This window comes from Entamoeba histolytica, genomic scaffold, assembly GCF_000208925.1.
Source record: "Entamoeba histolytica HM-1:IMSS scf_1104750518221 genomic scaffold, whole genome shotgun sequence".
Taxonomy (NCBI): Eukaryota; Evosea; order Mastigamoebida; family Endamoebidae; genus Entamoeba; species Entamoeba histolytica.
In genome coordinates, this window is record NW_001914875.1 from 40,420 (window position 1) to 62,622 (window position 22,203).

The 22,203-nt window shown below is 26.5% G+C and overlaps 11 protein-coding genes across 11 annotated transcripts, besides 4 other annotated features; 8 read left to right on the forward strand and 3 right to left on the reverse strand.

Moving 5' to 3' along the window:
* Window positions 1-72: 72 nt before the first annotated feature.
* EHI_125780 (40S ribosomal protein S9, putative) lies at window positions 73-652 on the reverse strand. Its single transcript, XM_651408.2, has one exon. The coding sequence runs from the start codon at window positions 642-644 to the stop codon at window positions 87-89; it is 558 nt and encodes a 185-aa protein (XP_656500.1). The 5' UTR covers window positions 645-652; the 3' UTR covers window positions 73-86.
* A 354-nt stretch (window positions 653-1,006) lies between these two features.
* On the forward strand, window positions 1,007-1,969 carry EHI_125790 (endonuclease/exonuclease/phosphatase domain containing protein; the record flags this gene model as incomplete). The annotated part of the gene is made up of 1 exon (XM_651407.1): window positions 1,007-1,969. One exon carries the CDS (start codon window positions 1,007-1,009, stop codon window positions 1,967-1,969), a length of 963 nt encoding a protein of 320 aa, XP_656499.1.
* A 223-nt stretch (window positions 1,970-2,192) lies between these two features.
* Window positions 2,193-3,862, forward strand: EHI_125800 (chaperonin-containing TCP-1, zeta subunit, putative; the record flags this gene model as incomplete). The annotated part of the gene is made up of 2 exons (XM_651196.2): window positions 2,193-2,393; window positions 2,441-3,862. The coding sequence occupies 2 exons, from the start codon at window positions 2,193-2,195 to the stop codon at window positions 3,860-3,862; spliced, it is 1,623 nt and encodes a 540-aa protein (XP_656288.2).
* A 119-nt stretch (window positions 3,863-3,981) lies between these two features.
* EHI_125810 (uncharacterized protein) lies at window positions 3,982-5,329 on the forward strand (the record flags this gene model as incomplete). The annotated part of the gene is made up of 2 exons (XM_651405.2): window positions 3,982-5,247; window positions 5,291-5,329. 2 exons carry the CDS (start codon window positions 3,982-3,984, stop codon window positions 5,327-5,329), a joined length of 1,305 nt encoding a protein of 434 aa, XP_656497.2.
* A 658-nt stretch (window positions 5,330-5,987) lies between these two features.
* On the forward strand, window positions 5,988-7,414 carry EHI_125820 (PH-protein kinase domain containing protein; the record flags this gene model as incomplete). Its single annotated transcript, XM_651404.1, has 3 exons — window positions 5,988-6,095; window positions 6,148-6,609; window positions 6,659-7,414. The coding sequence occupies 3 exons, from the start codon at window positions 5,988-5,990 to the stop codon at window positions 7,412-7,414; spliced, it is 1,326 nt and encodes a 441-aa protein (XP_656496.1).
* Window positions 7,415-7,610: 196 nt separating this feature from the next.
* On the forward strand, window positions 7,611-8,030 carry EHI_125830 (heat shock protein, Hsp20 family; the record flags this gene model as incomplete). The annotated part of the gene is made up of 1 exon (XM_651403.1): window positions 7,611-8,030. The coding sequence occupies one exon, from the start codon at window positions 7,611-7,613 to the stop codon at window positions 8,028-8,030; it is 420 nt and encodes a 139-aa protein (XP_656495.1).
* A 121-nt stretch (window positions 8,031-8,151) lies between these two features.
* Window positions 8,152-8,795, forward strand: EHI_125840 (peptidyl-prolyl cis-trans isomerase, putative). Its single transcript, XM_651402.2, has one exon. The coding sequence runs from the start codon at window positions 8,272-8,274 to the stop codon at window positions 8,773-8,775; it is 504 nt and encodes a 167-aa protein (XP_656494.1). The 5' UTR covers window positions 8,152-8,271; the 3' UTR covers window positions 8,776-8,795.
* A 155-nt stretch (window positions 8,796-8,950) lies between these two features.
* Window positions 8,951-11,083, reverse strand: EHI_125850 (protein kinase domain containing protein; the record flags this gene model as incomplete). The annotated part of the gene is made up of 2 exons (XM_651401.1): window positions 8,951-10,914; window positions 10,972-11,083. The coding sequence occupies 2 exons, from the start codon at window positions 11,081-11,083 to the stop codon at window positions 8,951-8,953; spliced, it is 2,076 nt and encodes a 691-aa protein (XP_656493.1).
* Window positions 11,084-11,163: 80 nt separating this feature from the next.
* Window positions 11,164-11,700, forward strand: EHI_125860 (uncharacterized protein; the record flags this gene model as incomplete). Its single annotated transcript, XM_651400.1, has 1 exon — window positions 11,164-11,700. One exon carries the CDS (start codon window positions 11,164-11,166, stop codon window positions 11,698-11,700), a length of 537 nt encoding a protein of 178 aa, XP_656492.1.
* A 25-nt stretch (window positions 11,701-11,725) lies between these two features.
* On the reverse strand, window positions 11,726-13,336 carry EHI_125870 (uncharacterized protein; the record flags this gene model as incomplete). The annotated part of the gene is made up of 1 exon (XM_651399.1): window positions 11,726-13,336. One exon carries the CDS (start codon window positions 13,334-13,336, stop codon window positions 11,726-11,728), a length of 1,611 nt encoding a protein of 536 aa, XP_656491.1.
* Window positions 13,337-13,389: 53 nt separating this feature from the next.
* Window positions 13,390-14,395: a repeat region.
* Window positions 14,392-14,704: a repeat region.
* A 14-nt stretch (window positions 14,705-14,718) lies between these two features.
* Window positions 14,719-19,495: a repeat region.
* A 15-nt stretch (window positions 19,496-19,510) lies between these two features.
* Window positions 19,511-19,643: a repeat region.
* A 921-nt stretch (window positions 19,644-20,564) lies between these two features.
* On the forward strand, window positions 20,565-21,441 carry EHI_125880 (metallo-beta-lactamase domain-containing protein; the record flags this gene model as incomplete). The annotated part of the gene is made up of 3 exons (XM_651396.2): window positions 20,565-20,621; window positions 20,670-20,729; window positions 20,785-21,441. 3 exons carry the CDS (start codon window positions 20,565-20,567, stop codon window positions 21,439-21,441), a joined length of 774 nt encoding a protein of 257 aa, XP_656488.2.
* Window positions 21,442-22,203: the final 762 nt, after the last annotated feature.

Below are 22,203 nucleotides of genomic sequence, written 5' to 3' on the forward strand. Positions count from 1 at the left end.
ATACTCTTTCTATTTAAATTTTATTAAAAATTTAACCTATAACAAGATTATATGAAAAGTTAAAAACACAACAACAGCAAATCAATTTAATTATCTTCTTTACCAGCATGGTTGTTCTTTCTCTTTCTTCTTCCATTAATTTCTGGATTAGTTAATGGTGTATTATCAGCTAATTGAATGAGTGGTTCAGATTCAACTCTAACAAGGAAGGATGGAACGTCAACAACTTGTTTACCAACTTTAATCATTTTTCCTCTAATAAGAACTCTAGCATGATGAATAGATTTAGCAAATCCTTTTCTGTAAACAAGAGTTTGAAGTCTTCTTTCAAGAAGATTTTCTTCTTTAAGGGCAAGAACAAATTCCAACTTGTTTTGGTCTCTTGGAAGAATACCAAGGTTGTGAAGTCTTCTAAGAAGAGCTGCACCTTCAAGAAGTCTCTTTGGATCTTTAGCATCTTTCATTAACATAACTTTAGCAATAGTTCTCATATGTCCAAGCATATAGTGAACACGTTGAATTTCCTTTTTATTTTTCAATCCAAATTGACCAACAAGTTTAAGTTCTGCATCAAATCTTTCTCTTTCGTATGGTACCTTTGGTGTTTTATAAGTGATACTGTGGTTTCTAAGGCAACGTCCCATGTTGATGCGACTCTTCGATTATGAGATGATCATTTTTTAGGGTTTTATTTTTTCTTTTTTTTAGTTTTTATTTTCTTATAATGTTTTATACAACGTTTTGATTATTCTTTGTTATTCTTTTAATGAGTTTTTTGGGATAAATAAATGCATTTTTTGTGACAATTTAGGAGAAGAGAGTGATAATAAAGGAAAATTATCAGTCTCATGGATAGACGCATGAAAGAGAATTGAAGAAAGAGTTATGGAAATGGTTGAAATGAAAACAAAAATAGTTCTCCAAAAAAAGGTTTAATGAGTGCAACCATCGAAGTAAGTCAATAAGAAAAATGAACTCAAAATTAAAAAGATTCATATATCCTTCCATGGCAGAAGAAGCCATTGCAATAGATGTAGAAGATAAACCAATTAGAATATTGACATATAATATGTATCTTAGACCAATGTTAATATCAGCAGCTGGACATGATCATAAAGATTCAAGACTGAAAGTATTTTGTAAAGAACGATTAAAAGATTTTGACATAATTTGTTTTCAAGAAGTCTTTAAGGAATTAAATTGGAGAAGAGAAAAATTATTAAAAAAAGCTAAAAAAGCTGGTTTTAAGTATCGTATTCAAACAGAAAAACCTTTATTTCCACTTTTCCTTTGTGATGCTGGTTTAGTTATTATAAGTAGATTTCCTATTGTAGAGAACCAGTTTAGAATGTATACTCGTGGTATTTATGCTGATGCCGTTGCTTCTAAAGGTGTACTTTATGCAAAAATTGAAGTACAACCAGAGAAATATATTCTTGTTTTTGACACTCATACACAAGCAGATTATACTTTAGACCCAGAGAAAGCTAAACCTTCAAGAGATCGAAGAATGATTCATGTTCGTGAATATGCTGCATTTGTACAGGAAAAAACTACAGGAAATAATTTCCCAGCTATTTGTTGTGGAGATTTTAATGTAAATGGAAGAGCTGGAACTGATGGAACAACGGAAAGTCCAGAATATACAGAATTTCTTCAAAACTTTGTTATTCCTAATGGTGAATTAGTAGATTTATTACTTAGAGATAATCATGGCATTCAACCAGTAACTTTTGGTGATTCATTTGTTGATGAGAATGGTACTGAAACACCATGTGATACAGAAATTACTTATGAAAGTCAGTGCATGGATAAATCACGATTAGATTATATCTTTCAATTGAAAAGACCAAATGAAGATCCTACTATTACTTGTAAGAATTGTCGTGTTGATAAGTTTCCTGTAAGGGGTAAAAAATATCCTTTTATGTCAGATCATTTTGGTGTAACATGTGACGTTTATCTTTAATTTATACTTTAAAATGTTTTATTTAATTTTTGTTATTATCAAGGTATTATACTTAATAATTTATTTAAGTTTTAATAACAATTTTTAATACAATTTGTTTTTTTCAGGGAATTGAATTTGAATAAAACTGAAACACTTCAATAAAACAATTTAAACAATAATAATATATAAATTATAAAAAATAGTAAACAACGGCGAAGTGAACTTTTAATTCAAAGGGTGAATGAGTGCATTGAAGATATTAAATCAAAATAGTGAAGCAAGTAGACGTGATCAATCTCTTATGATGAATATGCATGCAGCAAGATCGTTAGAGGCAATATTAAAAACAAACTTAGGACCAAAAGGAACATTGAAGATGTTAGTTAGTGGTTCAGGTGGAATTAAGTTGACTAAAGATGGCAGGGTATTACTTAATGAAATGGTTTGGTTATTTCTTCTTTTCTTTTTATTGATCTACTTACATTATAGCATATTCAACATCCAACTGCAAATCTTATTGCACGTGCTGCTACATCACAAGATGATATTGTTGGAGATGGAACTACATCTACTGTATTGTTGTGTGGTGAAATTATGAAACTATGTGAACCATATTTAAATGAAGGAATTCATCCAAGATTGTTAGTTGAAGGGATTGAATTAGCAAGACAACATTTATTTGATTATTTACCAAAAGTTGTAAAGAAGATTGATTGTAATGATCAATTAGTTCTTGAACATGCAGTAAAAAGTGTTATTGGAACAAAAATTACTATAGACTTTGTAGATCAATTATCAAAAATGATTGTTGATGCAGTAAAACTTATTAAAATTGATAATACCATTGATTTGTTTATGGTAGAAATCCAAAGTATGAAACATAAATTTGCAACAAATACAGAACTTATTAAAGGATTAGTCATGGATCATGGAACTCGACATCCAGGAATGCCTCATGATATAAGAAATGTATTTGTATTAACATGTAATGTATCTATGGAATATGAGAAGAGTGAAGTGAATAGTTCAGTTTGTTATTCAGATGTAACACAACGAACAGAAATGGTAAAGAATGAAAGAAAGTATGCAGATGATCAAGTAGCTAAAATTGTTGATTTAAAGAGAAGATTAGTTGAGAAATATGGAGAAGATGTTGGACTTCTTGTTGTAAATCAAAAAGGAATTGATCAACCAAGTCTTGATAAACTTGCAGCTGCAAAAGTTATGGGATTAAGAAGAGCTAAAAGAAGAAATATGGAAAGATTAACTCTTGCATGTGGAGGAGTAGCATTAAATAGTTTTGAAAATGAAATTCCATTTGAATGTTTAGGACATGCTGGACATGTATATGAGACAGTTATTGGAGAAGAGAAATATACGTTTGTAGAAGAATGTGAACATCCAAAGTCATGTACTATTCTTATTAGAGGATCTGATGATCAAGAAATTGAACAAATTAAAGATACAATTAGAGATGGATTAAGAGCATGTAAAAATGCTATGGAAGATGGAGGAATAGTTTTAGGAGCAGGAGCATTTGAGTTACAATGTTGGAAAGAATTAAAAGAATTTGCTAAAAGTGTTAAAGGAAAAGCAAAATTAGGAGTTGAAGTAATGGGAAATGCAATGTTAATTATACCAAAAACATTAATAGAAAATAGTGGATATGATGTTATTGAACGATTATATGAATTAGAAGATAATATTTTAGAAGGAAAAATTGGAGGAGTTGATATTGAAACAGGAGCATTTAAAGAAATAGATGATATTTGGGATGGAATTAGAGTTAAGAAACAAATGATTCAATTAGCCAGTGTACTTGCATCTCAATTAATGTTAATTGATGTTGTAATGAGGTGTGGATCAGCTAAGAATCGACCTGCAGGAGCTGATGCTGGACAATTTAATTAAAAACAAAGGAATTGATTTAATTTTTCCAATAATATAAAAGAAGTTTTAAAAAATAAAAAAAAGTAAAATAGATATCACAAAAAAAGAACTTATAATTTGTTATTGTTTAATAAGAATTAATGTTAAGTGCTGAAGAACTTATAAACGAAAATGATTATCAAAAAAATCTTATTGATTATTCTGAAAATCAAAGAGTTGATAATAACCAAGAAGAAGGAACAAAAACAATGACTATATGGTCAATACTTATTCTAGTAAATATTATTGTTTTTCTGCTTTCGTTACATTCATCAGTATTTTTTGAAACACCTTTGAAAACTATAGCAATTGAAGTAAGAAATAATGTTAGTAAAGCTCAAACCTTTATAATGAATCAACCTGTTGAAAATGAACCAACATTATACCAATGGAACAAAGTAGTAGCAGCTACTATTAATGATTATTTTTTGACACACTCTCAAAGGTTGACAGATAGTCATACACTTGGAAAAACACTATTAGATACTTATAAAACGTTTGATAATTTTATAGAACAAGTTTCTAATGGAAATCAAACACTTGTAGTTGATGATATTGTCATATCAATTGTTAATTTGAAGAAATTATCAACATATAACAAATTTAGAGATGCCTTGTTAGAGACACATGTTGGTGTTATAAAACAAGGACTATTCACAGCTAAACGAGGACAAGAATTTATTCTTCAATCAACTAATGATGGGCTCTTCCATCCAGGACCATTTGTTCAAATTAAACCAAAAAACACAACAGAGGTGAATTACTATGACCCTGTATTTTATGAAGCAGTTGGATATGACAATAATTTTATTACTCGATTAGATGCTCCTTCTAGAAAAGCATCAACTTCTGGTGTTGATGAATCAGATAATAGTAATGAGTTTGGATTTTTCACTCAAGGAGCATTCTATGTTCGAAGTCCCTTTGGTAATAAAACGTGGCAAAGCCTTGACTCGTTATCCATGAAAAGTATCATTCCAGCAATATCAAGCAAATCAATTAGAACATGGATTGCTTGTAATGATAGTAATTTAATTCAATGCACTAATTTAAAATGTAGAAAAGATAGTGGATTAAATGGTCAAAAACTTCATAACATTCCTTGTGACAAGCAGCCATTTGGATTAGTTGGTAGTAAAACATTAGGTGGATATCCAATGATTAGTTTAGACCAATTAACATGGTATTATTATGTTCAAGGAGATGATACTCCTTATCTTGTCAATGGTTCTATTGCTGAAGAGTTATTAGAGCCATATGAAAACACAGTAGTTAATTATCAAAATACATCCTCACTTGGATATGGAGCAATTTCTTATGTTGTATTATCTGAAATGGAAAGAATAGTAGATGTTCAAACTGGAGCGGTTTGTTAATACTATAAAAATTATTATAATATTAATGAGATAGGGATATTTTACTTTTGATGTTGAGGTATCAAATAAATAATTTTAATCAAGTCTTTTCATATTTTAATAATCATTTAATAAAATGATTCAATACCTCAAAAAATTCTTCATTCTAATTTTTAATAATTCAAAATAATTATTTATCTAATGAGATAATTGTTTATATTTTTTAATAATTTGTTTTATATTATATAATTAAATAATTTTTAATTAATGTTTTTACGGAAATTATTTCTATTTCTTGTAGTTTTTTTCATTTACCTTAAAATTAACAATTTGTGTTTTTTAGTTAAAGAATTTGAAATTAAATATTATAATATTATATTTTAATTTAATTTACTCTTAAAAAAAAGAATGAAAAGTTTTTGTTTATAACTTTATTGTGGAAATATGATAATTTCATAAAATAATTGGAAACAATTTAAAACTAGAAGTAAAGAACCAAAAAAGATGAATGAAATGAGTTTTGAGAAGTTTATTTAAAATAGAGTATCAAAAAAAAAGGAATAAATATTTTAGAGGAATATTGAGAAATAAAAAATAATAAGAGAATTGATTGAAAAAAAAAAAAGAAATACCAGAAGAAAGACTTCTATTTGGTTCTTATTATTTTTTGACAAACAAATCTAAACACTTTTCTTTTTGAACTTAAAATAATTTTTTTAGTTATTCCAAACTTTAAATGTTTATTTATTCAAATGCCTAAAGAAGGATGGCTAGCAAAACAAGGAGGTGGATGGAAAAACTGGAAACATCGTTGGTTTGTGTTAGATGGAACCACATTAACATATTATAAAGATCAATTAGTTTGTTATTAAAAACAACAGAACAACAAGATAAAGAGAATTAAAAATATAGAGAATGAAAAAGATGGGAGAAATTGATTTAATGTTAGCATTTGCTATAGTTCCAAATGAAGAATTAAAATTAAAAAATTTTCCATATATATTTTCAATAAGTACACCTTCTAGAGTTTATAATATTTCAGCGTCATCATCAAAAGAAAGAGATGAATGGATTGAATCATTATTAAATTCAAAAAATAAAAAAGAAACATTAATAGAAAAAGAAGAAGAAGAAAAACCAATTAGTATAGAAGATTTTGATATAATTACGTTATTAGGAAAAGGAGCATTTGGAAAAGTGTTATTAGTAAGATATAAAAGAACAGGAGAAAAATTCGCATTAAAAATGGTTGAAAAAAAGAAAGTTATTGAAATGGAAGAATTAGAACATACAATGACAGAAAAAAATATCTTACAAAAAGTAAAACACCCATTTTTAGTGAATTTATATTATTCATTTCAATCAGCTACTCATGTTTGTTTTTAAATAAAATTCTATAAAAAAAAGTAATAATTAAATTTAGTTACATTATGTTATTGATTATTGTCCTGGAGGAGAATTATATTATCGTTTAATTCAAGAAAAATCATTTTGTGAAAGTAGAACACAATTTTATATTAGTCAAGTTATTTTAGCATTAGAATGTCTTCATCAAATGAATATAATTTATAGAGACGTTAAATTAGAAAATGTATTAATTTGTGAAGATGGATATCTTAGACTTACAGATTTTGGTTTATCTAAAGAAAACGTTTCTGGAAATGAAACAACAGCTACATTTTGTGGTACTCCTGAATATCTCTCTCCTGAAGTTGTTTTAGCAGAGCCTTATACTAATGTAATTGACTGGTGGGGAGTAGGAATTATGACATATGAAATGATGCATGGACAAGCACCATTTATTAGCGATAATATCCAACAACTTTATCAAAAAATTTTATATTCTCCTGTAATCTTTCCAACAACATCTCCAGTTTCTGCTGTATGTAAAGATTTTATAACTAAAATGTTAGAAAAAAAAATTTGTGATCGTTTAAGTACACCAGAGAAGATTAAAACACATCCATGGTGGAACAGTTTCGACTGGGATGCTCTTTATCAAAAGAAAATTCCTGCCCCATTTAAACCAGATATGTCACAAGATGGAAAAACAAACTTTGGAGAAGAATTTATTAATGAAAAATTCGACCTTAATGAAGAAATAAACAATTCTACTTCTAATGGCATAAGACAAGACATTTTTGGAGAATTCACTTTCACTAGAGATGAACCAAAATAATTATATTTGTTATATAAAACGTTTATATATTATTTTGAAAGAATAATCCACGTAATCATAATGAAAACGTCGATCTCAAATTACGAAGAAATGACGTGGAATTCATTTATTATTATACTCATCATTACGTCAAAGAGATTACACTATAAAAAAGAACTAATCTAAAATTATCATTTAATAGTTTAGCTAAATAAACATGCACTCACAAGCACTTGTAAGACCAACACCATTTAATCCATTTATTCAACAACAACGTAATCAAAAAATATTTGTTGATGGAAAAGGAACAGGACATTGGGCACCAGAAATTTGGGAACCACCATGTGAATTACTTGAAGCAGAACAGATTTATTTATTAAAGTTAGAAGTTCCAGGTATTGATAAAAAAACATTAAGTGTTAAATATGCAAATAATTGGGTTGTTATAACAGGAACTAGACAAGTTGAAGGTAAAATAGAATTTACAGAATTTTTATATGGTACTTTTAGAAGAGAAATTCCTCTTCCAACTGATGTTGATGGAGAAAAAATTAAAGCTAAGTATCAAGATGGAATACTTGCTGTTGTTATTCCAAAGAAATCTCCAATGGGATGGGTAAAAGTTGATATTAACTAATATTCAATAACAAATTCAGGTATTGTATTTCATATTATTTTTATTGTTTTCTTTTTATTTTGTTTAAAAATTTGTTATTTTTTTATAACTTAGTAATTGATAAAATTATATTTAAGATCTTTTTTTTGTTTTATCTTTTTAAGATTTTTATATTTCTAAAAATGACAAAAATGAAACACGTCATGCCACGGAGAGGAGATGTATTAAAGGATCTTTGAAGAAATGATAAAATATTGATAAAATGGCAAGACCAAAGGTATTCTTTGATATTACTATTGGAGGTGAAAAAGCTGGTAGAATTGTTATGGAACTCTTTAACGATATTGTCCCAAAGACAGCTGAAAACTTCAGATGCCTTTGCACTGGTGAAAAGGGTAATGGACTTACCTATAAGGGTTGTGGATTCCATAGAGTTATTAAGGATTTCATGATTCAAGGAGGTGATTTCACTAGACATAATGGAACTGGAGGAAAATCAATTTATGGTACTAAGTTTGCTGATGAAGCTTTCACTGTTAAACACACTAAACCAGGAATGTTATCTATGGCTAATGCTGGACCAAATACTAATGGTTCACAATTCTTTATTACCACTGTTCCATGCCCATGGTTAGATGGTAAACATGTTGTCTTTGGTCAAGTTGTTGAAGGTTATGATGTTGTTAAAATGATCGAAAACAACCCAACTGGTGCTCAAGACAAACCAAAGAAAGCCGTTGTTATTGCTGATTGTGGTCAATTATAAATGATTACAATTTTGTCTCATTTTTGTATTTAACTTTTTTTTTTATTTAAAAGTCATTTAATATTAATAAATAAAGAACAAAAAGAGTAAGTAAATAAAGTGAAATTTATGAACATTTATTCTTTTTCAACTTCATAGTACTAAAGACACATCAATTAATTGAAGAACTAAGGCATTAATTAATTTTTTTTTTGTATTTAATAATATAAAGAAAAGAAAACAAACTTTGGTGGATATATTTTTGTTCTGTTGAAGGAAGTAATTTATTAAGAACTCGAAACATACTTCTGGAGTAGTTTAATAACAATTTCCAGTCTTTGTCAGTTGGACAAGTTTCCATCATATTTAATGCCTCAAACGTTATATCTCTAGTACATTCAAATAATGTCATTATAGGATGAACATTTACATTAATATCACACGGTGATTCTTCAATAGAAATATTACATAACTTACCAATAGTATATAACACACCCATCATTTCTTCTACTGACATTTGTTTGATATTCATTTTCATTTTTGTCACTACTTCAATAGTATTTTTGCCATCTTTAACCATATCATCTTCTACTTGAGCTTCTTCTTCAATTTGATGTATCAATTTAACATTTTCTCCATTATATTCATACATAAAGGGAGATGTTTCAATTTCTTTCCATCCCCATCGTTTATTAACATCATAAACAATTAAATGTTTCATTAAGTCAATAATGCTTGGTTTTACTTTTAATGAACCAAATGGAGGTAAACGTTTTTCACTGAAGAACAATCTAAAATTATTCTTTGGGAAAATTAATGAGCCTGTACACATATAGTAAATTACACATCCAATACTCCATAAATCTGATTGATACGTATAATTACCATTATGAATTTCAGGTGCCATATATGCAGGAGTACCTGCATTAGTTCTTAAAGGATCAATATAATTATCTCTTTTTGTTAATCCTAAATCAGATATTTTTACGACTGGATATTTACTAATCAGAGAATGTGCTAAGAGAATATTTGACGGTTTAATGTCTCTATGTGCAAAATGTTTTTCAACATGAAGATATTTAATTCCATTTAAAATATCATTTGTAAAAGAAAATATTTCTTCATTTGATAATAATGGATTAGCTCCTTGTCTTCTTCTAATATCAATCAATTGTTGTATATCTCCTGAGTCACAATATTCCATAACAAGATAACATTGTACATCTACATAATAATCAAAAAAAGCACAAATATTTGGATGATGAAAAAGTTTCATAATTCTAATTTCTTTCATTGCCATTTGTTTTAACAAACTATTATCAATATCATTTCTATAAATTTTTTTAATTGCTACATATTTTTGATTTCTTTTATCCCATGCTTTTACAACACTTCCAAATGACCCTTTTCCTAATTCATTAATAATTTGATAATTTTCTTTACTTCCTTCAACATCTATTTTCTCTTTATGACATTCTTCTACAAATAATGTATTAAATAATTTTTCCCATGATATTCTTTGTTCTGAATCAAAAACTAGCATTTGTGTTAACATTGATTTTAATGATCCATCAGGTATTTCATTAAATTGAATTGGTTCTTCTTTCTCTAATGAAGTATGAAATTCATTAACATCATCAATTGGATAAATAGGATGTCCTGTAGCCATCCAATATATACAACACCCTAAAGACCAAATATCAATTTTGGATGTATATTCTTCTTTATTAACTTCTGGTGCAGAAAATAAAAGAGAAGAAAATGAACCTGAAATTTTGGGAGTAATAGAAATTGCACTACCAAAATCACATAATTTTACAATAGGAAATGGATATTCTTTTGATCGTTTTAAAAGAAAGTTTGCAAGTTTAAGGTCTCTATGAAGTATTTTTTTTTCTAGCACTAAATATTTTAGAGCATTCATCATATCAGATACAAAAAAATGCATTTCATCAATAGATAATCCATAAGAATTTCTATTAACATAATGTTGTAATGAATCTTCACACCACTCCATTACAAGACATTTATATACATTCATTTCATTTTGAGAAATAAACCATTCTTTTAATTCAATAATATTTGGATGTTTTAAACTAAGCATAATACTAATTTCATTATCAATTTTTTCCATAGGATAATCTGAATCGTCTTTGATTTCTATTTGTGTTAACTTAAATAAAAGAATTTATTTATATTTTCTTTATAATTACAAACCTTTAATAGCATAAAATAATTTATCTTTTTTATACTTTCTTACTACAGAAGTTCCACCATAATTTTCTTCACCTGAAATAAGTAAGTAACCTCTCGTTTGAAATGCGTTCATATCAACTATTCTTTTTTAAGATAATTTTTTTTTCAAAAATTAAATTCAACAAAAAAGAACTTTTTAAAAGGTAATTCTTCATGGATTTTATTAAACCTTTTATCCCTCAACTTCAAGAATGGACTGGATTAAATTTTAAAGAGATTTTATTTGATTCTAATATTCATGAAATGAATGCTCAAACAATTAATTCTAAAATTGTATATCATCGTTGTATTTGTTATATTGTTCAATCAGGAGAATATGTATTTGGTTCATTTATTGGAGAAACTGTTCCTTATGCTGAAGAAAAAATGTCTAATGCAATAGAAAATGATTGGAAGCATTTTATTTTTACTTTAAATAACCCAAAACATCAAATCATTAAAATTGAACCTCAATACCATGAAGACTTTACTTCATTATTTGTGTATGGGACTTTAAATAAAAGAAACGTTATTTCTACTCCAAATGCATTTTTTATTAATCCAGGAAATAATTGTTATATAACAAAAAACATTTTTGATTATTATGTTCAACCTGAACATCTAACTAATGAAATTTTTGCTGGGTGTTGTCAACCAAAAAGATTTACAGCTGATCGACTTGTTGTAGTTGAGATGATTGAAAAAGAATAAATAACTCTTGGTTCTTTAGTTTAAATTAAAGAAGGTTTAATTTAAATATCACAGTAAAGAATGCGATAATAGTCATTAACGTTAGTCCAACTCCTAATGTTATTAAAGTAACATCCCCAAAAGTTCTTGGTTGATAAAATGTTAATTTGACTTGTTTCCAATTAGACTCCGTCCAAGCATCTCCAGAAGAACCAACAACCTTATTTTTTGATATATCAATATCTGATCCATAACTACCTAAATATGTAACTGTTCCATTTTTAATTGAAGTATCACATTCTTCTTTGCATACTCCCATTGTAACAATTCTGTTTAAATAATCATGAATTGCTTTACTTCTAGGTGTTATTTTTGTTTCTCTATATATTGAAGAATATGAATTAGAGTTTCCTTGAATAATACCAATAGTTTCATTAAAATAATCACAACTTAAGTCATAAGCTAAACAATGATATAAACGATGATATTTTTCACAGTCATATTGAATCTCTAATTCTTTCTGAAGAGTTTCAATATCACTTCTATTAAAAATAATTTGAAGAATTATTTGAGTAATACTTTCAATATTGTCACACAACTCAGTGATATATGGAAGGTAATCTTGATGAGTACCAATATTTCCTTTATATAATTCTTCATGGTCACTAAGATACATTTTAATACCATTTTTAAATGAACTTAAAGCACAATGAGGATATTCATTCGTTTTATTGACTATTCTTTTGTGAATATCTTGAGGCACTTGATCTTTACTATAAACAAATAAGCTTCCTTCGGTCAAACCAAGTGGGCCAAAATGAATAATATGAGAATAACTATCATTGCTTTTAGAAAATGTTTTTGATCCCATATTACCAAATGTTTCTCCTTCAAAAAATCCAAAATCTATTCCTTTCTTTGCTCCTTTCATTAGTGGTCTCAATGTCTCTAACACAGAAAGAAGTGTAGCCTCTCCTGAAACAATTTGTTCATGAGCAGGTGTTGCATCTCTAAAAATACTAACACCGTCAAGTTGTGCAGATAATAATATTGATTCAGAGAGATGATTTTCTACAAGTCGACCAACCAATGATTGACCACCAATCGGTTGGCACATTCCTCTTCTTAAACATATTTCTGAATCACCATCAGCAAGCATTTCATCTTCAATTTGTAAATACCCATTATTCTGAGTAAAATATACGATACTTGTTGGTGTAAACATTATAGGATAAGTGTATTTTTTCCATGCAACTTCTGATGCATTTGGATTAAAAGAAGACCGATAGTCTTGTGAAACGTAATGAGTGGAATTAGAATCATAAAATACTACTCCTTGAACTTTTAATTGTTCAAATAAATTTAAGTGGGTACTATCAAGGAGATGATCTGGAACAACTAAAATGCCATTATAGTCATTTGATTTTTTCCATATTTGAATTTCTTCTTCTGTCGGTAGGTGAATAACTTTTCCATTAATTAGTTTTTTTCTTCCATATGACCCAATCATTTTGTCATTATTTAATAACAGATATGCAGTTGTACTATCAATAACATTATTTAATTTATCTTTAACTACATCAAGCCTATTTTTTTTAAGGTCAATCTTTTCACTGTAACAATAAAAAAGAAAGAATAATAATAACAATTCTATCATTTACTTTTTTAAGTTTTTTATTATTTTTTTTATATTCAAAAACTTTTTTCATATTAATAAATCAATAGCATAATAGAATTAAACGAAAGAAAGCACGATGTAAAGGAAGTATTTGAATTTGTAAATAATGAATTAAATGATAGATATTTAAATGAATGGAAAGAAAAGAAATGTGGTGAATATATAAGATGTGCAAATGGCACTTTCAATCATAAGAAATTAACAGTAGCAACATGGAGGTCATTGAACATAAAAAGAAATGCATTCCTCCAAATAGTAAAAATGCAAGAAGGAGTAACTATGACAGGAAATATTAAATCAAAAATACTACAAAATGATGCTTTAAAATATTGTAAACATTGCCCTAACACAATTGCATCTATTAATCATATATTGTTAGGATGTAATGAAAAAGAATCAAATATTAAAACATGATTATGTTTTTAAACAAATATTTAAACACATATTAATTACACATTTTAATGAATTTGATTTATTGATTTTAATAATCCTCCTAAATGTATTAATAATGATGAAATGGTAATAACTTACAATAAAGATTTATTGATTAGTGACCATTCTTTCCATGCTAGAAGACAAGATATATAATATCAAAATATGAAAGAAAAGAAATGATATATTATAGATGTTGCTATATGTCAAGATAATAACTTAGAATTAAATTACATTCATAAAATAAATAAGTACAAAGAATTACAAGAGAAAATAAGAAACAATAGAGAATTAATATATGTAGAAATAATATCTGTTATATTATCAATAAATGGATTAATACATAAAGAATCAGTAAGAAGATTAAAATCAATACAATTAAACTTAGACTTTTCCAAAATCATATAAACAATAATTATAAAATGTATGAAAGACTTAATGTTTTATACATTCAATTCTGGCAGCACATTAGAAGAAGAACAATCTAATGCGAGCATGCTAGAAATGAACTCTATTACACCAATAGAGCATATTGCAGAAACTGAAATAAACACTTCTCAGTATGAAGAAAATCCAATAATGGATATATCTAATAATTGACACTTTCATTAAACTTATTCTTTAGTTTTTTCCATTATCTTTTTCTTTTTAATTGAATATACTTCTTGAAGAATATCATACTATCTTTTTCTTTTACCTTCTTACTTCTTGAATATTTCTTCATACTCTCCTTTTTCCATTCGCTTATTATTCTTTTTATTCTTTCTTGTATCTCTTTTATTGTTAGCCATTTGTATTTGTTATTTGTGTAATCTTTATTGTTATTGTATTTACCTTGTTTTTTATTTGTATTTATTTGCGTCTTTCTCTTCTAAACCAATTTTCCTTTCATTTCATTTATTATTATTGTTGTATGTATTCTTGATATAAGATCCTTTTCCAATGCAGGAAATACAACAAATTTTAATGCCATGGCTATTGTGTAAAACCTTAGAGTCTTGTAAAGAAAAGCAAACAAGACATAGAAATTCAATGTCATACAATAAAAAAAGAAATGTCAATAGCAATAAATGGCATAACAATTATAATAATAAAGGTAAACGAAATACTAAGGAAAAAGGGTTTAGAAGACGAAAGACACAAAGAAAAACAAATAAAAAACAAGATAAATACAATAACAATAAAAATTACACAAATAACAAATACAAATGGCTAACAATAAAAGAGATACAAGAAAGAATAAAAAGAATAACAAGTGAATGGAAAGAAGGAGAATACGAAGAAATACTCAAAAAATATGAAGGTAAGAAGAAAAAATGGTATGATATCCTCCAAGAAGTATATTCAAATAAAAAGAAAAAGATAATGGAAAAAACTAAAGAAGAGTTTAAAGAAAAAACAAAAGATTGGGAAGAAAAAGACATTAAGGCTATAGAAGCAGAAATTAAAAACAAAAACCCAATTAAAGAAATGAATGATAGATGTAAAATAGCAAGAATAATAAATGAAACAGAAAGTATAAAGAAAATACAAGAAGAAACAAAAAATAAAGAAGAAAAGATAGAAGAAGAAAAAGAAAAAGAAGAAATAATTGCTCTGAAAAATCAAATTACTGAATTAAAAGAAAAAGTTAAAGAATTAAGTATGAAAAAAATGGAAGAAGAACAAGCCATCTCAGAAGAAATGATGAGAAAAGCAAAAGAAATAGTTATGAAAGAATTTGAAGAAGAAATTACAGAAATGAAAACACAAATTAAAAAGATTCAAACGAATTATGAAGAAATGAAGAAAGAAAATGAAAAACTCGAAGAAGAAAACTTAAAACTACAAGGAAAAATAAACGAGATAGAAGGAAAGAAAATCACAGAAGTAAATAATAAAGAAGAAAAAATCCGAAGTATCCAAGCTAATAAAAAGAAGATTGAAAAAGAAAATGAAGAAATGAAAGAAGAAATTGAAAAGTTGAAAAAGAGAAACAAAACGCTAGAACAAAATGCAAACACACTAGAAAAGAAAATTGAAATGATAAAGGAAAATACTAAAGAATTAAAGAAAGAAATAAGAGATAAAGAAAAACAAATCTCTGAATATCAAGAAATTGCAATTAAAAACCAAGAAATTGCAGAAATAACAAGAGAAGAATTAGACAACACACAAAAAGAAAATGAAGCACAAAAACAAATAATATCAAAACAACAAGATGATATTGAAAATTTTATTTCACAGAAGGAATTAGAGAAGAAGAAAACGATGACACTTGTGATAAATACACAACCAGTACTGAGGAAAACATCATCAAGAACGATGGAGATGAACGAAACTACTCCTATGAAAAAGACAGTAGTGGAAATCGAAGAGAAAAGCAAAGCACTGATTGTCAAAAAACAAGAGATGATAATCAGACAAGAAATACAACAAAACAAACAAATAGAATTCTAATTGAAGTGATGTATTGTTTTGCAATTAATTGGTTGAATAAGAAATTATATAAGAAATTAAGATGGGAACAAATTGAAAGTATAATAAAAATGATAAACATCAATGTCAATAATGAAAATGAATATATTAAATATATTAAAATGTCACATAAAATAAAAGAAAGTACTAAACAATACATTAAAATGAAAGTAAATGATATAATAGAAGGAAGAGTAGAGTGTAATTCAATAATAAAAAACATCATATTAAAGAATAACTCTACAGAAATTGATGAAGAATACCTTAACACTCTCATCAATAAAGTAAAAGAAATGAAAGTAGAAAAATGTTCAAACATTAATTACTACTTTCAAAGAAAAGAAGCTGACCGATTAATAATGGAAATTAATAATAGATGGGTATTGTCAGGAAGCAGAATGCAGGATCTGCAAGATGATATGAAGAGGATTTCAATGGTTATGCACCTCTATCTCCAAAATAAAATAATAAGAGATAAATTTGATGAAATAAAAGAAATCCTAAAGAAAATTAATAGACTAGAAGATTTGGTCAAGGGAAGAAAATGGTACAGAATAAAGTGCATCATGAAATTAAAAGAAAATGATGAAGAATGAATAAAAGTTAAAGCACTAGAAAGAATAAAGTACCTAAAATATATGATGACAATAATAAAAGAAAGAATTAAATTTAATAAAAATGAAATAGTCAGAATCAATACAAATAAAATCATGTTTGATTCTAACAAGAAAATTAGAATAAGGAAGAAACAAAAAATGAAATATACCCAAATAACGATATTACTTTAGAATAATGGAAATCGTTATATGAAACACAGGTGAGATTAAATAAAGAGAATTGGAAAATAAAACAAATCACCTCATGGAATGAAAGATATAGAAATTATGATAATGTCATTATAACAATAAATGAATTAAATTTAAGTATAATGAAAATAAGTAACTGGAAAGCACCAGGAATAGACACTATATATGGGTATTATTGGAAAAGGATGTCATCATCAAGAGAAGCCATTCTTAGTATCTTTAATGAATGGTTGAACTTCCCTGAAAACATCCCATTAGACATGGTAAGTGGAAGAACTTTATTAATCCACAAAGTGATAGGAACGACGTCACTAATTATCGTCATATCAGTTGTACAAATGTAATTATGAAAGTATTTACCTCCATATTAAAAGAAAAGATTAACAGAAGACTTAACATGAATTGTGAATCATTTAAAATTAGTAGAAATCAATTGGGATGTAAGTTACAATCTTTAGCTGCTAAAGAATGAATAATTAATAGTTATATGATGAAGCAGCAGAAAGAAGAAAAATACCCAAAATATGTGGAGTCATATTATGACATTAAGAAAGCATATGACACAGTAAACCACGAATAGGTAATTGAATCATTAAAGTATTTTAATTATGAGTGTGTCATCATTGACATTATTGAAAGTATGATGACTAGATGGAAGATATTCATCGGCTATAAATATAATGAATATCTAGGATGTATTAAATTAAATAGATGAATTTTACAAGGTGATTCCTTATCCCCTCTACTCCTCATCATTCAGATGAATATAATTTCTCAAATCATCGAAGAGAAATTCCCAAAAGCAAATCATACATTATATATGGATGATTTGAGAATAATGACAGAAAGTAGTGAAGAAATGGGAATAATCCACAACGAAATTAAGGAAATAATAAGTGGAATAGGGATGGAAATGAATGAGAAAAAGTCAGGAATGGTATTAAAAAACATTAAGAAAATACCAAATGGAATGCAAAACATCCCCGTAGTTGAAGGTGAGGACTTGTATAAATACTTAGGAATATGGCAGTCCGACGAAATTGATGACACCTTCAATTGTAAAACCATCAAAGAAAAATGAATCAAAAGATGGAAGAAATAAACACTGATGAAAGTAGTAATAGAAGATATATTACTAGAATAAACACTGAAGTAATCAATATCTTCAGATATTCAGCATCAGTTGTAAATTGGAAAATAACTGACCTAGACAAAATTAATTTAGAGATAAGAAAATATTTAAGAAAGGCAAAATACATTGGTGAAACTCCAAAGATAGGTTATATGTCCCTCTAGAAGAAATGGGTGAATGATTAATAAATATAAGTGACGAATATGTTATTGAAATAATTAGAACAGTGATGTACTACTGTACCAGAGAAAGTGAAATAGGAAATAACATATTAGAGAGATGGTACAGTAAGAAATGAATATTGAATAGAATTAAAAAACAATAATTCATAAAATCCCAGAAACAAAAATAGAAGAAATAATAAATGAAGGGATAGAAAAGAAAAAAGAAAAAGAAGTAGTAGTAGAAATAAAGAAATTATTGACCGACCAATACATCAAAAAATGGAAGTGTCATCAAATTAGTGGATATTTTAGAAGATGGTTCGAGTCAAAAGGAGTAGATAAAACTACTACAGTGAAAGCATGGAAGTCCATCAATATTAAGAAAAATGCATTTCTACAATTAACTAAAATGCAAGATGGTGCAATATTTTGTGGGTATAAGAAAGCAAAAATAATGAAAAATGAAAGATTGAAATACTCAACACTTTGTAAAGACAAGATAGCTACAGTAGAGCACATTCTACTATCTTGTATTGGTCATAATAATTCACAAATGGAAAAACATGACAATATATGCATTATAATATTGATTAATAAGAAAATATACAGGAAATATTCAATATAAAACCTCCATATGAAATAGTGTTCAAATATAAAGACATTACTATGATATTGAACAAACAAATAATGCATAAAAGTAAATGACAATACCACAAAATACCATATATATGTAATAGATAAAAAGAACAAAACTAATCTAATATTTGATATGACTATTGTGGCTGATCACAATATTAATTGAGTCTATTGGAAGAAAAGAAATATGTATAAGGAATTAAAGAATAGGCTAATGAAAATAGAAAAATTAAAAGATGTCAGAATAATTCCAGTAGTAATCTCAATTAATGGATTAATGAATAAAGAAAGTAATAAATTAATTAAAGAATTAAAAATTGAAATTGACATCGAAAAAGAAGTAAAAAACCTTGTAATAAAAAACATGATGGATGTCATGGAATACTGCTTCAATCACAATCAAACATACTCGATATAGCTGTTAGAAGAAGAAGACGAAGGGACGGGATTAGTCTCCCCTGAGCCAGGAAGAATAGAATCTATTTCTATTAATACTTAATTAATTGATTTTATTTTATGTTGTATGTATTCTTGATATTGACATTCTTTCTTTGTATGTTAAATTCGTATGTCTTGTTTGCTTTTCTTTACAATACAAATTGTTATTTCTCAATAACAATTTGTTAAACAGTTATTATATTTCCTGAATTGGAAAAGGAATTTTGAAGTTCAAATTGAAATAAAATAAAGAATGAATGAGATTAGAATAGGATGAAATAATGATAGTATCAAAGTATTTTGAGATTATGTTAATAGTTTTTATTAATTTAGAAATATGAATTAAACAATTTCAAGAGAGTTTGGAATAATATCATTTAATCCAATTCCTTTGAATCATTATTCAAGAATCTTATTTGATAATATTGAATCATTTCATGTTTATAATAAAAACAATATAATATTTGAAGATGGAGAAATAAATAAAAAAATAATATAGTATGAAATAGAATGTTCAACATATTTAAAAAAGAAGAATAGAGTAGATGTGAAAATATAGAAATACAAAATATGATAGAATATTGAAACATAATATCAATAGAAGTTAAATCAAATGAAATTGACTTGTTTTGCATATTATTATTCTTTAATAAATACTCTATCAACAATTAATAAAATAGAAAATCATTGTTTTTATGAGAAATTTTCACCTTCATCTCTTAATCTTTCAATAACAATAAAGTCAGTTGAAAAAGAATATTTCTTTGTCTATTCTTCCAAACTAAAAAAGGATAAAAAAATTTCATAAGTGTTTTTAAATAAATAAAAATTTTTGTTATTCAATTTTTTGTTAATTTAGTAAAAATTGTTTAAAATTACACCATATCATCTATAATATGTTTGAGTAAATCAATGGTTCTTCTTCACAAATTATTCCAAATAATATAATGTTTTTGTTTTGTTACTTTTTCTGTTAATGAACATATAAAGTCATATACTTTAAAATAGAATTTAAACAAGTCTTTTATGTTGAACCAGAAATAAATGGAGTTACTATTATAATAATAATGGAAGTAATTCTTTTATTATCGTCTTTATACATAAAAAAGAAAGAACTAAAACTCCAAAAAACTAAAATAACAATGTTAAAGTTAATTCCATTAGGAACATCAGCTGGACAATCCACTATATATCGAAATGTTTGAATTATTTTAAATAAATAAATTAACTAACTTAATGAACATTAGACAACATCAAATTTAATAGAAATGCAAAATGGTAGATTTATCTTAATTGATTGTGGAGATGTTTGTCCTTAACAAAGATTATAAGTTTGAGAAAAATGAAACTAATAAATTCAAGGGAATATTAAACACAATAATCAAACTAGGTATTAATGTTAAACGTATAGAATTAGTATTAATCACTCACCTTCATTCAGACCATGTATCTGGAATTATTGCTTTGTTATTTAATTGGATATTAAACGACTGTGATGTATATTTACCTGAAGGAGGAGATGATTTGATAGAAACATTTAAACGAATATCAAAGTCATCAATTAATGAGAGTATAAGAATACACCAAATACCAAAAGGAGATCATGATAAAATAATTACATTATCATCTGGTGTATCTGTAGGTTGTATAGAAATTCCACATGAAATTGAAAGTCATGGATTTGTTTTTAAAGACCAAAGAGGTTTAGTAGTTTGCGTATTAGGTGATACAAGTGGAAGAAATTTGAATTTCCTATATAAAGTACATGTTTTAGTTCATGAATGTACATTTGGAAGTAGTTCTGAAATCAAATGGGGTCATTCTAATTGTAAGATAGCTGCTCAATGTGCAGAAAGTGTTTATGCTGACTATCTGTTACTCAACCATTTTTCTGTTAGATTCAAACACCCACAACAATTCGTAAATATTGAACAACAAACATCCCAACTTACTGAAGCAGAAGTCATAATTTTGAATGACTTTGAAACTTTTGATTTAAGTTCAGTACCAGTTAATTGAAATATTAATTGGAGTATATTTTTATTAAAATCCTATTAATTTCATTAAAATAATTAATTGCTGAAACAAGTTTATTTATAATTAACATTACTTGTTATAATTATTTGTAAAATTAAAAAATAAAAGATCTTATGCTAATTATTTCTAAAACTTGTTGAAATACTTGAAGTCATAAAAAAGTAACTTCGTTTTATTTTAAATTTGTTTTATAAACTCGTTGTTTGTTTTAATTTATTAGAATAAACTACAAAAATGGTATATGTAGTATGAAGAAGTTTTACTAGAACAACGACTCAACAGAATATCTAAATTATCTAGTTTCATGAAAATGGATTTCATTTTAGAAGAACAAGACTAAACCTTTCATTAAACAAATGAATAATGCAGTTAGAATTTTTTGCTATGACTAAATAAAACTACCATTAATAACATATGAATCAATGTAGATAAAAATAATAGTAAATACAACTGTTATTGGCATAATTAATAAAGGCAATATATTCAATTAATAAAAAGAAAACTACATAAAAGTCCTTTCTATTATGTGTCATTTTCACAAATAGAATTATAAACAACAAAACAATCTTTTGTTTTAATTATTAAATAAGAAAAATAATTAACATAAATTAAACACAAACACCTTCTGTGTTGAGTATAACGGTTTAAAATTACCATCTCAAAATATTGAAAAGCTAATATATCAGAAATAAAAATGACTTAATATTTTAAATGAATTTTTATATGATTTTAAGTTAGTTTATT